The sequence below is a fragment of the Lissotriton vulgaris genome, chromosome 6 (genome assembly GCF_964263255.1).
Source record: "Lissotriton vulgaris chromosome 6, aLisVul1.2, whole genome shotgun sequence".
NCBI lineage: Eukaryota > Metazoa > Chordata > Amphibia > Caudata > Salamandridae > Lissotriton > Lissotriton vulgaris.
The window spans coordinates 933,354,369-933,372,001 of NC_141694.1; the positions used below are offsets into that span (position 1 = coordinate 933,354,369).

Below are 17,633 nucleotides of genomic sequence, written 5' to 3' on the forward strand. Positions count from 1 at the left end.
CTAGAGCATCTTGCCCCACGGCTGCGCGAGGTATACAATGAGGCGCAGGAGAAGGGCCGACTCCCGGGCTCTATGTGCGAGGCCCTTATGATCCCACTCTTGAAGCCGGGCAGAGAGGGTGCGGTGCTGTCCTCGTACCGTCCGTTATCTATGTTGACGACGGATTACAAAATCCTCAGTAAAATTCTGGCCAACAGATTGCTGGTGCACATGACGAGCCTGGTTCATGGTGACCAGTGTGGTTTCATACCGACACGCAACACCACTCATAACATCCGCAGACTCACGAGACTGATGGGTGTGGACTGGCCAGACACCGTCTCCCCATTTGTCCTGTCCATCGACATTGAGAAGGCATTTGACAGCCTCGAATGGGGATACCTGTATGAGGTGATGCGCCGCTTCGGGTTGGGGGACGGATATATACAGTGGACCAAGGTCCTCTATACTGAGGCGGTGGCGAGGGTCCGGGTGGGTGCGCTGATCTCGAGACAGTACCCGATCAGGCGTGGCACTAGACAGGGTTGTTCCCTGTCCCCGCTACTGTTTGCGTTAGCAATGGAACCCTTCGCTGCGGTAGCCAGACTGGGCCGCCACTACGCAGGTTTGCCTTTTAGGGGGAGGCCGCACCTCATCTCCCTTTACGCGGATGACTTGTTGATGTTTTTGGCCGATGCCGGCGCCGAACTTCAGGGGGCGCGGAGGCTACTGGAGCAGTTCGGTAGGTTATCGGGCCTGAGGGTCAACTGGCCTAAATCCTGTTTGTTTCCCCTGAGGCCGGGAGAGCCGTGCCCACTCACTGCTCAGGAACTCCGGTGGGAGCCGCGCTGCCTACATTATCTAGGGGTTTATGTTTACCACACCCCGTCCGACCTGCTGGATGGCAACGTAACTCGCTGTATTAACGCCCTGCGGGGATCTATGGACTTCTGGGCGACTCTGCCGCTTTCTCTGGCTGGTAGAATTTCCCTGCTTAAAATGATAGCCCTGCCCAGGCTGTTGTACTATTTTAGGACACTGCCGGTATGGATCCCGAGTTCGGTTTTCAAACGCCTGAGGTCACTGATTATAGCGTTCCTGTGGGGCACGGGTAGGAGACGCATAGCGCTTGACACGCTGCTACGCCCCAAAGATGAGGGAGGTATGGCAGTGCCGGACTTCGAGGGGTATTACCTCGCTGCCCAGCTGCAGACTTTTACTCAGGAGGTGGCGAGAGTTTATAGAGGTCCCGAGGACGCGAGAGTCGAAGGCACCCCGCGACACGTTCTGGCTTATATCACGCTGCACCAGAAACTCCGAGTGGGAGACCTGACGGTCGAGGAGCAGACTTTCCGTCTATGTTGGGACCGGGCCCGTAAGCGGGCGGGTGTCCGCCTTATGTACGCCCCCGAAATACCGTTGGGAATGGTCACTGCCCTCCCACATGGAGGTGACTGGTCACGCTTGCTCGGGTGGGAGGAGGCGGGAGTACACGTGCTGGGTGACCTCTACGAAGATGGGGTGTTGCTGCCGTTTCGGGACCTGCAAGAGAGATTTGACCTACCGAGGGGTGACTACCTGCTGCACGCGGCAGTCACAGGCGCCATGCGAGCCCACTGGGGGGAAGGGCTGCAGGAACCAGGTACCTCAATGGCCTGCCAGTACGCCATGTTGGCGGCGGGAACCTTTAAGGCCGTCACATGCCTGTACTCGCGGATGCAGCGGGAGGCCTTGCAACCTCTGGCAGCCCTGAAGGCCAAGTGGGAGCTGGACCTCCAGGTGGAGATACCAGACACGACCTGGGGCCAACTGCTGAGGAGGGCGCGGAAGAGCTCGAGGAATGCCAGGTTCCAATTAATCCACTTCTATGTTATCCACAGGGCATACCTTACGCCCGGGAAAATCCAACAGTACTTTGGGGCGGTCGACGCTGCTTGCCCCAGATGTAATACAGCGGGGGCGGATTTCTGTCATATGCTATGGGATTGCCCCTCTTTAGGCGACTACTGGCAGGAAGTTGGACGGGCCCTTAACGGGGCGACGGACAGGGATATCCAATACACTAAGGCAGTTGGCATCCTTCACTGGTTCCCACACACACCTAGAAATACGATGTCAAGTAAATTTATAGACTTAGGGCTTATCCTGGCCAAGCGGGAGATCACACGAAATTGGAAATCCAGAGTGGGGCCCACGTATAAAAGATGGTATGGGGAGTGTCTGAGATGGGCCGCGTGTGATAGTACCCTACGATACCAGATGGCCTGGAGGTCGAATGATGAGAAAGCACTGGAAAGGGCGACTGCATGGGAGGTGATGGTGCAGGCGCTCAGGGATGTGGACGATGAGGGGCAGGAAGGCGAGAGCGAACTAGCCGGAGCAGACCCTAACACTATACAGGAGAACACACCTTAGCGATTGTTTGCTTCCTCCTGCAACACACCAGGCACTGATACATGGTTACTCAGGCGCAGCGCGACCACGGGGGAGGGCGGGTAGGAAGCTGGTTTGGAGGGATGTTGGGGTACTGAAAGTTGGGGAGGGGGAGGGGCGTAAATCACAAAAGCATCCCAGGGTTATTTGCACAATGAAGCGGTCAGACAATGTAAGAAGTATGTGACCAAGACGGAGATGGAGCTGCCAGCATCGCACGCGGGGAGAGCTCCCCGGACGAAAAACGATTGTATTCAACTGTACTGATCCGTGCCATACTCATTTTGCTAAATATCTTGTCTGTACTTTTATATTGGTGATGCAATAAAAATGATGTTAAAAAAAAAAAAAAAAAAAAAAAGAACAATTATCAAAAGTTGCTACCAGGGATGATAGTGACGTCTATCTAGCGTCATAAGTGGTGTAGTAAACTACACACAAAACATTTTTACACAATATATCCCGAGCAAATCTGAATCGTGTACAAAACAGTAGTTCAATAAAATGACGTGTTCCAAACTCTTGTATCAATTTCTTCTTCTTTAATGTTCTTTTTCAAATCACAAATATCTCCTCTGATCACTAGCCAACACGTGTTTCGTCTATTTACAGCAGTCTATGCAATTAGACTTCATCAGGGCAATTCAATCACTTGCGATATGGTGTTTGTCATTGGCATTTTCGTCACAGCGATAATATTTATGTATTTAAAAACGTCGGTGAATGGTCTCATCAAACGAATTAACAGCACCTTAATTTATTCCAATGAACACGACCCGCGTCAGGGCTGGTCCAGTTTCCACGTCCGTTATGTTTGGAGTATTCAAGTCCACGAAGGGAACACTAGTGCGGCGTCTAGCCCTGACGCGGGTCGTGTTCATTGGAATAAATTAAGGTGCTGTTAATTCGTTTGAGACCATTCACCGACGTTTTTAAATACATAAATATTATCGCTGTGACGAAAATGCCAATGACAAACACCATAAGTGATTGAATTGCCCTGATGAAGTCTAATTGCATAGACTGCTGTAAATAGACGAAACACGTGTTGGCTAGTGATCAGAGGAGATATTTGTGATTTGAAAAAGAACATTAAAGAAGAAGAAATTGATACAAGAGTTTGGAACACGTCATTTTATTGAACTACTGTTTTGTACACAATTCAGATTTGCTCGGGATATATTGTGTAAAAATAATATTCGTTCCGGCTGGCTGGTAGGTTCAAATCCCAACCACCGCTTTCAAAATGCTATGCTGGTCGCAATGCTAGAATCACACACATGTTGCACTGGAAAAACAACAATGCACTGCGTAACAATACAATCCTGTGCTGGGCAATGGAGAAATAATACAAAGCATAACAATTCACCCCAGTACCTTGCAATGGGAGAAATAATGCAATGCATACCGCTACAATCATGTACTGCGCAATGAAGGAATAGTGCAATGCGTCACACCCCAATGCTGTACTTTGTAAGTAAGAAATAATACAATGCACGCCTTTACAATTGTGTACTTTGCAATTAAGGAATAATGCAATGCGTAGCTACAATCATGTAGTTTGCAATGAAGAAATAATGCAATGCGGGCCGCAGCAATCCTGTACTTTGTAATGGAGAAATAATGCAATGCGTAGCGCTACAATCGTGTACTTCTTTATGCAGAAATAATGTCAGGCGTCATAAGACAGACTGGCACTTTGTTTGCAGCAATATTGGCAAAGTGTATTACGACAATCAGCCTCTTCGATAATAGTTGCCCCCCCACACGTATCCACGATGATATAAAGGGCAGCTTCTCAATCTGGCCCCACTACTGCCACTCCGTTGGTCAGTAAGGGCCCCAATCTGAGCCGAAGCAAAGGCTCACATCGCCAGAAGGACTGAGAGGCCGAGAAAGTGTCCCTCCGAGCCCTCACCACCACCCCGCTCAGGTAGTGATCCACGTTACCTGGGGGCGCGACCCCACTCTCCTCTTCTCCTTCAGCGAACTGGGCCTTCCATTCAGAACTTTCTTAATGGGCCTCAACGGCTCGGCCTGGCAGCTCAGCTCCTCCGGGACTGCCAGTCTGGGCTGCGACTGTTAGGAAGGTCTAAGGCGGCTGTGGGGCACACGTACCCCATGCTTCTGAGAGTACGTTAGTCCGGGTGCACGTTCACCACAGCACCCTCCGGGTCTTCTCTGGAATGAAGCCACGCACACAACGCTGATGGGACTTCACGTCGACTCAGAGTGCACTTTCACCAGGCACTCCTTCCTGCAGTCTCATTTGGCATCAAGACAAGGCCACTGGGCTGCAGAGACTCACTTTCTTCTGGTGCACACGATGATCAGCCAATCACCTCCACAGTCCCAGGTTGATCCAAAGCACGCACACTGCTTCACTGAGACTTACTCCAACTCCGGTGTCCCCATATATGTAGGCGCTCTTCACCAACGCCTTCGACCGCACCACGACACGCTCACCGTGTCCGAGCCTCACTTCTCCTCTGGTGCACTCGATGACCAGGCACTCTTTACCAGCGCCTATGGTGCGCCCCGACACGCACCCTCCGCGTCCGAGACTCATTCCACTTCCGATGCACACGTTGAGCAGACGCTTCTCACCAACGCCTCCTGTGCACCACGACACGCACCCTGCATGTCTGAGACTCACTTCACTTTTGGTGCACGCGCCGACTAGACACTTCACCAGCGCCTGCAGTGCACCGCGACACTCACTCTGCGCGTCCGAGTCTCACTTCACTTCCGCTGCACACGCTGACCAGGCGCTCTTCACCAACACCTGCGGTGCACCATGACACGCTCACAGCGTGTCCGAGACTCGCCTCACCTTCGATGCACACGTTCACCAGGCACTCTTCACCAACGCCTCCTGTGCACCCCCCCACGCTCCCAGTGCGTCCGAGTCTCACTTCTCCTCCGTGTGTCCAAGATCACATGGCACACCTTCCGAGGGTCTCAAGCTGCCACAACACGCCCACCGCATCGCTTGAAACTTCTCTGGAAACTTTTATGTTTCTGTGTTTCCAAACAGGGAGCCAGCTCACCTCGGGCCCTTCGGGTTACAAGACACAGCACAAAGCACAGTCTTGTTCAAGCAGGGGGACGCAGCGCACACAGCACCGTCCCAACAGCCTTTTCCTTGGTTAAAACAGCAAACTGCAGACCAGCCCCAGATCATGAAGCAAGGGTTGATCCTTCCCCAGCAGTCTATTCAGTTGTTCTTTCCTTTGCAGAGGTTCCTCTTGACCACAAAATAGTTCTAAGCCTTTTCAGTCTCAATCCATTTCTATTCCGTTCCCAACGTTCAGGGGCCTCAGCTCTCATAGTTATACCCCTAAATATCTTTTAAGTTTGTTGTGCTCAGGGGTCCCTGACCCCTGCCTAAATCAGTTCTGGGTGTCGCCTTTCTCCCTTTGATACTGGGGGTCTGGATCCTTAATCATTCAGCAGGAGATGGTCAATTGGTTTATAGCAGCAGCCCAGGCCTTTTCATCTCCTGGGCTTCTCCTCCCCCCCCCTACTCTCCAGATGCAGGACAGCCTGGTGCCATCTCAGCCTCTCCCTGGATCAAGACCTATCCCAGCTCCTCTCATCTCTCAGATCCAGAGAGTCAATCCACATGCAGCAGAGACGCACAGAAATGCTTAAAGCACAAAACTCAGCCACTTTATAAAAGAGTGGCTTCTGAACATACAGTGACAAAACCACTTTCATAGAAAGATGTGTTATGACACTGTGAATTCATACATACTAAACTTCACCTCTCCATTTAAACTTATAGGAAACTAGGCTAACAAACACAGTACCCAGCCTCCCCCATTCTGTCCTACGGGCAGATTGGCCTTTCACCTGTGAAAAACGAAATGGAGTGGTTTTCACTGTCGGGACATAGCACACACCTCAAGATATGTCCTGCCTTTTACTTACACTGCGCCCTGCCCAGGGGTACCCGGGACCTACCACAGGGGTGCCCACTGTGTATGCAAAAGGGAAAGTAAGGCCTGACAAGTGATTGTACTTGTCAGGACAACATGCTAACTTAGCAAACTGTGCACAGGCCCTACACTGCAGGCCTGAGTTCCATTCTCCGCGCACCTTTGCATTACTAGCCCTAGCACTCACAGTGCACATCACTAGGGTCTTTACTAGTAAGACAACCATACCAATCCTGGCCAACCAATTACCATTACACTTTACACAGGGAACACTTGTACTTTGACACTGATCAGCAGTGGCAAAGTACCCAAAGCATCTAAATTGGCAACTCTATGTCAGGAAAACGGTCTAGGGGGAAAGCAAAAAGTTTAGGGAACTTTAGCCAAAAAGGCCAAGTCCTACATCAACTATGAATTAACTTTAGTTGTTACTGTTAAAGCTTACCCACCCTCTTAATGCTTATTTTTGCTCCCTGTGTCCCAGAAATGTAATCTCTCAAATGGATAAAAACATTTATAATATGGAAGTTTCTTGGAATTAAAAGATCCTACAATAACTTTTCTACCACAGAGTCCATAAGCAATTAGCTGGTATTTTATAAGCTGTACAACCGTGCCAGTGTTTTTCTCTGTTGAAATACAAGTATTTGATGATGCTTTATGGTATATTGTGCCGGTGAAATTGGCTGGCTAAAATGCAAAATATCAAATGTGATAAACCTCTTTTTTTTCTCACTGCATTTGCTGATGATATCCTGCTAGTGCCTTCAACCCAGTACTGTTGTCCTGTCAAGCTGAAGTACCTGTATTTTATCCCATTGTTTTAAGAAACCTGCTTTTGTGACCAGCCAGGGAGAACGAAGGAATGCTTTTTGTGGTGTTCACAATCTGCAGATTCTTCTGTCACCCCTTGATCACTCTCACACAATGATAATCATGTTGCTTAAACAGTATGCTTGTATTTTACTTCAGAAAAAACACATTTCTTCACTTGTGAAACATTTAAACTGTTTGTTTTACAATAACACATCCAATGTGCTGTAACTGGTGCTATTAATTATTTGCAGTAAAGAAGTCTGTTTTTCTGAAATATCTATTCAAATAAGTGAGCTAGCAACTGCTGAGAGCTAGAAATCAATATTAAACCCACTTGATATTGTTGTCTAGGCTAGTAACTGTTTTATCTTCAATTTTCTATAAAATTACTTTTAAATCCAGTACTTTTTCATAACTATTTTTGCTTTTTCTTTTCAGGTAGAGCAAACTGAACCAAAATGGATTTGTACGATCCCCAGACATTAGGCGTAATGGTCTTTGGTGGTTTCATGGTGATTTCCGCCATTGGAATCTTTCTTGTGTCCACTTTCTCAATGAAGGAAACATCCTATGAGGAAGCCCTGGCCAAACAGAGGAGGATGCTTGAAAAGACCCAGCAACCAAAAGTGGACAAGAAGAAAAAAGAGAAAACCGTCGATAAAAAAGGCAAATCCAAGAAACGGGACGACAAACCAAATGGGAAAATACCAGACCAGGATTCAGCTCAAGAAATGAACGACTCTTCCAAGGAACTGGATTCTGAGCCAGAAGTGATTGCTGAATTTCTCATTCCGGAGCCCCCTGCTGTGACCGTTTCGGCTCCTCCATCTCCTCCCATTCATGAGAAGCCTGTTCCATCTCCCAAAGACAAGAAGAGAAAGGAAAAGAAAATTGCAAAGGTTGAGCCAGCTCAAACATCTATGGTGGCTACAAGTCAGACCTCCTTTTCAAAGCCTTCTCCCATTGCAGAGGTAGTTTCTAAGGAAGTGCCTATAGTTGCTGTACCCTCGGTAACATCACAGTCTAGTACACCTCTTGCTGTTCCCCTTCCTGTTAAGAAGAATGAAGTACTGCTGCTACCTGCTAAGAAGGTTGAAGTTAATTCTGTAGCTGCTAAGAAGGTTGAAGTTACTTCTGCTCCTGTTAAGAAGGTTGAAGTTATTCTAAGTCAGGAAGAGCCAAAGCAGGAAGCTGCTCCTGCTAAGAAGAAGACTGTGCCAAAGAAGAAAGCTGAATCAAGTAAGAATATGTAATTTTTTTAAGCAGATAGAAAATGCACTGATCTTTTCTGATGGTCCTTTGTCAGACTCTTGTTTGAGAGTGATCTATTTTCCTAATTCTCCTGCCTTTTGCACGTCCTACGTTACCTTTGCAGTTGAGCTTAACATTATTTACGGTATTAGTCATCACCTTCCACTTGCTTATCAAAATATCCATTCATTTACTGCTGAAGTCTCCATTTACCCCTTGCTGACAATTAATAGCCTTCCTCCTGTTGCAAACGTCCCCCGTCTTTGGAGCCACTAACCTACTGCAGTGTCTAACAACCCCCTGTACTGACTGTCATGTCCTTACAGTTACGTTCTACAATACATTTTAATTCTGGTCTAAACACCGCGTTAGCTGTCCCACTGAGCTTGTGTAATATAAAAAAAAATGCATAACGTATCTACTAACATAAAGGTCTTTGGTTCATCGCTTATACTCCATTAGCCATTCACACTTTGCTGTCACCCACTAGAGCATGGGGATTGGGTCCCGCCACTTTAGCTATTGGCTCTCTTGCACTTTGGAGTATGGCGTTGTCTGATCACTTGTGCATATCCTTGTAAAAACGGTGCTTAAGTGCCAGGACTGAAAGGTCAATACTTTACTCTGCCACTGGTTTTTCTTTCTATTCTTTTTTTATTTTTTCAAGTCCCCCATTGTAGTTTTTACTATGAGTTTACAGTAATTCAAAGCTGATAATACATTGCCTTTACATTTTAATATTTGTGTGCAAATTGTATTAAAACGAATGGGCTGATTACAATCTCGTCCGGAAAGCATTCTGACTGAATTGGTTCCAGAATGCTTTCCAGACAGCTCCGATCAGGGGAGTCCGACCGAGTGATTTGGATGCATCTGGATGCTTCCAGATACAATTTGGTTGGACTCCCATTGACTTCAATGGGAGCCTGTGTTCCGAACGAGAACACAGACACAGGCTCCCATTGAAAAAAGGGGTGGTTGGGAGAAATCGTGTACCTTGTAGGGGACACCCCATTGTGCCTGCCACATTGTGCATGGTTGGAAAAGGTGGTCCCTTGGGTACGCCCACAGTCCTGATTTGGAAGTCCCCGGGTCAAGGGGGTCCTGCTACGGGCCACTAAAGACAGATTCTGGCAGCCGATTCGTTCCGGAGAAACAGATTCAGAACGGCTGTCCGAATCGGTCATGGTAATCACTTGCTCAGAAACTGAATCAATAGAGGTGTACGATTCGGCTCAAAGAAGCTACCTGTCCGAATGCCTTTCCGTACCGATTTAGTCTGCCCTAACGATTTCGGGGCATCGGAATTGGTCGTTCGGAACTGGGTACAATTCGATTGGAAACAAGCGCTCTGTGTTGGATTCTGCAAACCTGATTCCGATTCGGAGCCATTCCGAACAGGATCGTAATTGACCCCTAAGAAGCGTTTCTACACCTTTTCTGATTTTAGCTGTCTGGGAAGCACTTGCACTATTCACTTAAAATTTTATGTGATAGTTACTGTTTTAAAAGTCTTTTTTTATTGCAAGCCTATGATCGTCCCATTTAGGTGAGGGCTGTTCTCTTTTTTTTTTTTACTTTTCTTTTTGTGGAATATTCATGCAATTAAAATAATACCTGTTCCCTCAAGGGCAGATTTAAAGCTGTTTTCCCCCGAGCTTGTTCTAGCATCTCCCTTTCACTATTTTACATCCCCCTCCATAACATGGCACCCTCATTTTGGTCCTGGAACTGTCATGTACTGTTAACTTAAGCTTTTTTTTCCTTTGCACCTGTCCATAGTAAAACAATATCCCTCCTACAGGTATATACTGCCTTCTTGCCTCGCCATTGTGGGGGAAAAAGTTGAAAATCGTATAAATTTATTAAAGGAAAGCACCGCATTTGAGAGCCTTTACAATAAAATTGGCAGGTGTAAGCTGCCTTCAGAGTACTGGTCTTTGCCTTGTCTTGATGCCCTCAACCTTCTGCCACCCGAAGGCTGCCCACCATATTTATGTTTCTGCTATCTATCAGTGCCAGCTTTTAATGGAAATCTAGAAGTCTGGGTTCTCACTTTTAAGAGTACCTGTTAACGCCTGAGAAGTGGTCGTACTCTCCTGGTAAATGTATTGCAGGAGTTCTTAGAAGTGCACGCACTCACCATTTCAAATTAAAGAAGTACGGGTACTCTGTACTGGACAGTACCTGTCCATTTAAAGTACTGTTACCTACTCCGCTACATGTGGTCTGAGTGACATCTTATTGCGTGATTTAGGTTCCCGATCTAACGCCAATTACAATTATAGATTCATTCATTTCATAACTGCATCTTTTTGTCAGTTATTTTAAGGAATGTAATGCTGATGCTTTGATCTTCACGCTGGTTGTCAGGCGGATTACTTTTTTCTTTTTTAAGAAATTATGTTATTGCTAAACTGCACAGACTGTAGAAATACCCTGCACATCAGAATAACTTACTTAATTTAAAAAAAAGGGCCTATTCATTTTTGGGTTCTTTTTGTGTGTATACATTCATCCCATCCTGTGAAAGAGTGGAAAACTGAGAACTGCTTTGGGGCAAAAAGTAATGGCCGAGGCACCCATTTAATTTATTTTTAGTTTTATAAATGTTATAGGGCCATATGTATCAATCAAAATTGCATTCGCAAACGCCAAAATTCGCATTGGCCCATAATGTCTTTTATTGAAACCGAGCTAACCAGGTAATATGTATCTTAACGTTTACAATGATTTGGTCTGCCTTGTTGAATAATTGTTACCATGTCGGGCCTTCTTTACTGTTATTATTGTTAATTAGCACCTGCATAACTCACAATTTGAAAGTCGTATGGCATAGCAGGGCCTTTCATTATCCAAATGTTACATCTCTACAGGATCTTCTATTTTAGAATTCAGTCGCTCATTTGTGCATCCTCTGCATTTACGTTTCAGTGGTAGCTTAAACAAAATGCAGATAGCTAAGCTGCCTTTTGCTTGTCCGAGATTTTGATATGGGTGTAACCTGGTGTAATCAGATTGCATCCGGGTTGACCTGGGAGTTCATATTTGTAGGAAACAAATACATCAAAACAATGTAGTACAGTTGATGATGTTTAAATGACTATATTACGTTGTGCTACTTATGAAGGAAATCTGTAATTTTTCTGTGCTTGACAATTCACTTTGAAACTGCAGGTCCTATGTCCCAACCTTTGTTTATGCAAATTTTCTGATAAATACTAGGAATATTTTTGGGGGGATAAATAGGAATATTGATTGTGTTCACCATACATTATCTCTTCTGCACTTATGTTGTCCCATGTGTTTTCCCAACTTGGTTTTCTGTGTTCCTTTATTTTCCAGAATCTGGTAAGCTCTGGAAGCAGCTTTGTGGCCTCCTGACTGTTTTAGATTGGGCGTGTCTTTTTGTTTCTTTCAGTACAATTAGAGGGGGCCCATGTGCTCTTCTAGTCCTCAAAATATATTCTTTTGGATTTTAAATCCTTTCTGCTTACTTTTTAATATCTGGAGTTACCAATCAACAGATGTTCTTTGTTAGGTGCCCATTACCAATGTCACTTACCTGCCTTTGGAGTGATTCAGATTTTGTGGTACTAAATGTATTTCCTCCTCTTAGACCCTGTCTTACGGTAAATGGGTTTATTTCCAATTCATGAATTTCAAACAGAGACATTTCCACTAGAGAATGACCAAAGGTTTGTGGTGTGTCATAACCTTTTAGTAGTACCTGCAAGCCATGGAATTTCGTGGTAGTGGTACTCGGTGGTCCGACTTTAGCCCACACAATGTTACTACTTTGATTTATCTCCGAGTAAATGCAAGATGCACAAAAATATTGTCTTTATGTAACTCCAAATGATTCTGCTGGTATTGTGGCTAGACAAGAGATGTCCCTCTGCCCACCTGGTATCTGTCATTTGAAGTGTCGCCCTTTCAGACTACTTTCATGTTCGCAATCAGTGTATCAAGTATGTAGGATTTATTTCACCTGTCGGTACCCAAGTCTAGATCCACTTCTGCAGTGTTGGTTTCCCCCTATATTCTATATGCTTCCTAGTTCTCAGATTCCGTTTTTTAATATGATCCTTAATATTCAACATTTAGAGATTTTATCTTTAAGGGATGTTCTTGAGTCTTACACAACCACTAGTCATCTGAACAGTTCTAATGAGGCCGTTGAACTCTCCCATATCCCCCGTTTTGGGACCATGGAGACTGAGTGTAGGCTAGGGCATTTTAGATATACACAGAATAAGCTTGGGAAAATCTATTTCCGTTTCCTGAATAACTCTATTGTCACACTTACCAAGCTGATTTACGAAATAAGTTGGAAACTCTTTTTTCTGGTTCACTTTCAGGGTTGGACAGGCCCATAGGACAATCTGGCAGTGCCAGAAGGGCCGATCTGTGAAGTTAGTGGGTGGGCCATTTGTTTGGTTGTATGCGAGTGTGCAAAACACCTACACAGCTTGTCAATACTAATTCAGAAGTGCCCCAGTTTGCAAATGTGGGCCACTTTTTATACTTTTATTTCTCCACTTTGATTCAATAAAGGGGGAAATGTTTAGGTCTTACCTGAGAGCACATGCACTGTCACTTGCAAGATATTTTCTTTTACTTACAGGAGGCTTAGAGCCCACCAATTGCTTACCATTGGTTGGCTTCTCTTGTCAATCTCATTTCCTTGTGTTCGTGGCATGTGTGGCTGTAGATACACATGCTTTGCATACTCCTGCCATCTAGTGTTGAGTCCAGATATTTGCAAGTTGTTTTCAAGAAGTCTTTTGAGTCATGAGGAAAGGTGATTCCTCCGCTTGGTAATAGTGCGTATGGGCATTGACTCCATTGTTAGATTGTTTTCTTTCTGCCATCGAGTTCGGACGTTTATTGTAGTGCTCTGGTTTGAGACTGTTTTTGGGATCCTTTTAGTGTGTAATCCACTCTACTCTTGTCGATTATTTGTTCCGAACATGTTTTCCATCCTTCGCGTATCGAAAATCAGAAGCCTTTCACCAATTCGGATCAGAACACTCCAACTGTGGCTTTCGGCCCTAGCCCGTCCGTGTTAAGTTACAGTCCTCACCAACTCCATTGAAGATAATTCACTGATGGAAATGACTCTGTTTCGATTCTGCCATCAGTGCCACTCCAAGTACCCATGCACCGACCTTCACAAAGTTTCCAATCTGTGCTTGCTGCCAAGGCAAAAAGAAGACTGTGAGGCCTGTCGGTCGTTTTGATTTAAGAAGACCTTGTGGGACCGTCTGCTCGAGGCAGAGTGATGCAGAGGCAGAACATAGAACATACTCCCAATATCTTCGACCAAGAAGATATCAAACAGGAAGAGGAAGACATAGAAGCGTCAGCTGCCGAAGAAGAAGGGACCTTTTCCTTTCAAGATTCCAACTCCGAACTAGATGATTTGGAGTCCCATGATATTCTGCCTGGTCAAGATTCCCTGAGCACCCAAACTCCCTCACCTTACCACACAAAAACAGTGCATTCCTGTACCATCTGGCCATGGTAGGGACCAAGACTCCACTTCGAACGCCCTGCCTCCTGACTCTGCATCGAAAGCACAGACAAAGCCTTCTAGCTCCTCTCCGATTCAAAAAACACCTCTTCGGCTCCCAAACCATTAGTACCGAAAGAGAAAAGAACTTTGGTTCCGAAAACTTTGGTATTGAAATAGAAAGCTGCTCCTACAACACTTATACAGCCCATTGTACACACTACTCAAGAAAGACTTGATCCAAAGCAAAACAAAATGCACATTCATCCAGAGACTGCCCGGAAACTGGACACATATAACAAAACCTGTGTATGTACCATCATTCAAAATGAAAACCTCTTTCCAACAGGACATTCATGTGAAAATACCTCCTTTAAAAAAGAAAAAGGACGTAGCTACTAGTCCCCTGCACCCTATTCCCTCTTCTCCAGCACCACATTCACCCGTACCTTTGCAGGGCTCGAAAAATCCACTCAGCTGCTTGCATTTGCGAGTCAGATTCAATAAGGATGAGCTATTTTTAGCTTGTACTCATACTTTCTGGCGAGTAGGAAGACCAACTGACACTTGACCTCTGCCTCTGAAAGCAAAGCAAATGTGACAAGATAGCAAGATTTAAAGGCATCTTTATTCCTCACTATGTGAATGAGCAATAAAAATGCTTTTAAATCTTAACCTTTGCTCAACTTTCAGTGTTAGAGGTCAAGTCCAATTCAGTTAGGTTGAGTAGATATTCATGTTACTAGACCTGCAGGTCTAGTGCAATTTTTATGATTTTTCGAGCATTGATTCGGTACGTCATTCACCTCCAAAACCCTCTAAATATCAGACCCCCGGGTTCTCCTCACAAAGACCAGATATAGATTTGGGGGCGGGGGGGGGGGGGGGTGATGATAATGATCCAGACCCCTGGCAGAATTATGAAATAGATCCTCCACAAGACACAGATCCTGATCTGTATCATGTGAAACCATCAGGTCTCACTCTGAATTCAACAAAGTGTGAGTTTCACAAGACCAAACTTAAATGCTTTGAGCACCTATACTCTGATAGAGGAATGCCTCTTGACCCAGATAAAGTGCAAGCAGTGCCAGCTACTTGCCCACACAAGAGATCACCATCCTATGATCCTTCTTGGGCATGGCCAGTTATTGCTCAAGGTACATTTGTGACTTTGCTATTGCGAGTGCCGCATTAAGAGACACACAAAACGTCCCTTTCCAGTGGTCTGCTAAATGTGATTATAGCTTCAAAAGAATAAAACCTGCGATTGAGAATGCAACCAAGATGACCTATTTTGACCCCAAGTTACATACTGAGATCAGTGATTGCAGCCTGGTGGTGCTGATGGCAATTGCATAACGTAATGGTTATGAGAATGCTCAGAGACACATTGTGGCCTGTGCCAGTTGAAGCCTGTCTGACACAAAATGAGCCTATTCCCAGCCAGAGAAGGAGAGTCTGGCTGTAGTGTGGGCCTGTGAAAATTCTGCACATTCTTGGGAAAGAGTTACTTTGGTCCTTTAGGAAACTGACATAATCTTATTAAAGTCATTGATTAGTATTCACGCTTTCCTTTAGTAGAGGAGTTATCAACCACCCATGACAAGGTCATGGAGCAGCTGGATGACCTCTTTGCAGCATGGGGTATCCCCATCATTCTCAAATCTGACAATGACCCTCCGTTCAAGAGCAAAGAATTCAAAGAGTTTCTAGTCAGACTACATGCCAAGCATCAGCTAGCATTTGCAATGCAATAGGTCTTGCATTTGTAAAGTTAGAGCTACTGGGGTTATAATTACACAGATTTATATTTGTTTTATTTGCAGTGGAGGGTTTTTTTTAAAAGAAAGAAAGTGCACGCTATGAAGTATGGTCACGTATGTGTAAGCAGGAAGCACAGAGGGAGTGAAATTCCATGTAGGACAGTTGTGGGAAAGAAGAAAGTGGCGTGGCGACACTCTGTGTCCCATGCCCGTACTGTTGTTAATAAATACAAAATGTTGCTATTATGCACATTTCCTTGATCTTGCACTCAGAAATACATCTTTCACACATTACTATATAGTTGTGCTTTAAAACCAGTTCAAGATACATAAACGTTCTCATGTGCTACATGTATGTCTCTTTTTATTCCACAATTTTTGTCAAACCAGCACTGTGAAACCCAACACATCTGTCAATAGTATACTGATATGTATTTCTCCAGGTCTGGTTTAGCACATTATAGCCAGACACATTGGCTTAGCCAATGCCCGCTGTTTATTTCTCTACCAAATCATTTCCCCCAACTTCATATGAACGTGAAGATTCAACATGTCCGGCTAATGAGAAGGTCCACTTTTGTGTCTTTCTAAGGTCGAGGTTTATGTACGACAGGAGTAACAAATATACATGCAAAGTTGTTATCAGATTTGGCACAGAAGCAAAGTTTTCCATTGCCATGGGCCACACCATCAGCCACCAGCTATTACTCCTGGTATTTTAAAGCAACAACGCTCTGTATTCTGGGACTTGTAGATGTGCCTCTTCAAATATACACCTGGGGCTGTCAGTTCTGGCAGGCAAACTATTGTCGACTTGAAATTATATCCCGAGCCATAGATCTGTTGTGACCCATGCCGGGTGTGTCGCCCATGAAACTGTGTTGTTTTCTTTGTATCATCGTTATTGTAGGTGTGCACCTATAAGGGGGCAAATAAACTACATTCACAAAAATGCAAAAGGAAAAAAAAACGGTATGGACCTGCTGCTCACAGCCTGCAAGAAATCCCTGCTTCACACGCTCATTTCAAGTCAGTCTGTGCATTATGAACATGCAAACTGCCAAAAAGGAGATCGATAAAACTCATGGTCGGTAGCCAACTGTGTGAGCTACAAAGGGTGCAGGGACTCGTGAGAAAATCTGAGCTACTGCCTGCTGAACATAGAGCAGCAAAGAACTTCCAGAGAGTAGGTAAACGTGACAGCCACATATTAGGGGGCGCGCAAACCAATCCGCCAAATCCAACTGCAACGTGTTTCCTGCAGAAGCAAAACAACTCACGCAGAACTGTTGTACATAGAAAACCCCTGTCTGCCACTATGTCAAAATCACACCCTTTCCGTTAATATGAAACTGCACTCTCAAAGAGGGAGAAGGCGCATGGAGAGAACGGACTATTTGGAAATGTAGCCAGAGGCACCATCAGCCTCTGCCAGCACGGCGAGGGCAGAGAACAGCACAGACGCTTGCCACCGCAGCTGCCTGCAATTGTGAAATGCAAAAGTTGGCAGGGTATGCTCAGACGTGAGTCCCTTGCTCACTTTGCCACTGGATTCAAGCAAGCCTGACTGAAGACTGCTGTAATGCCAGAAACCGGTCCTAGGAAGCTTGTTTCCGGTCCAGGGAAGGCATGGCTTGGCAGTTCGGGCTGGACTGTTCCTATGAGGCACAGGGTCAGACTGATTTGCATGTGGCCATGTCTGAACTGGTGTGGCAGAGTGGGCTAAAGAACGGTGATGGATTAAACCCAGATCTGTTGACTGGGTGTGAGTGTTTGATTGGTTCAGATGCTCCGTCCATCAGCACCCCCTTTTGTACCACTACCTGCCAAGTAGCCACATGTCAGGTGAAACACAGTCAGCAAAACTTGGGATCTCCGACCAATCTCCAGTCGCCTGCACCGGCTCCCTCTGCATTCGCACAATTGCGGGAG

At 45.6% G+C, this 17,633-nt stretch overlaps 1 protein-coding gene across 7 annotated transcripts in view; it reads left to right on the forward strand.

Moving 5' to 3' along the window:
- Positions 1–17,633, forward strand: part of RRBP1 (ribosome binding protein 1) — a 331,988-nt gene that overhangs the window by 37,105 nt on the left and 277,250 nt on the right. For all 7 annotated transcript variants that reach the window (XM_086926921.1, XM_086926923.1, XM_086926925.1 and 4 more), the window contains exon 2: positions 7,608–8,408. In XM_086926921.1, coding sequence (XP_086783047.1) covers positions 7,628–8,408 — 781 coding nt within the window. In that variant the 5' untranslated portion in view covers positions 7,608–7,627. The remainder of the gene's footprint in view (positions 1–7,607; positions 8,409–17,633) is intronic.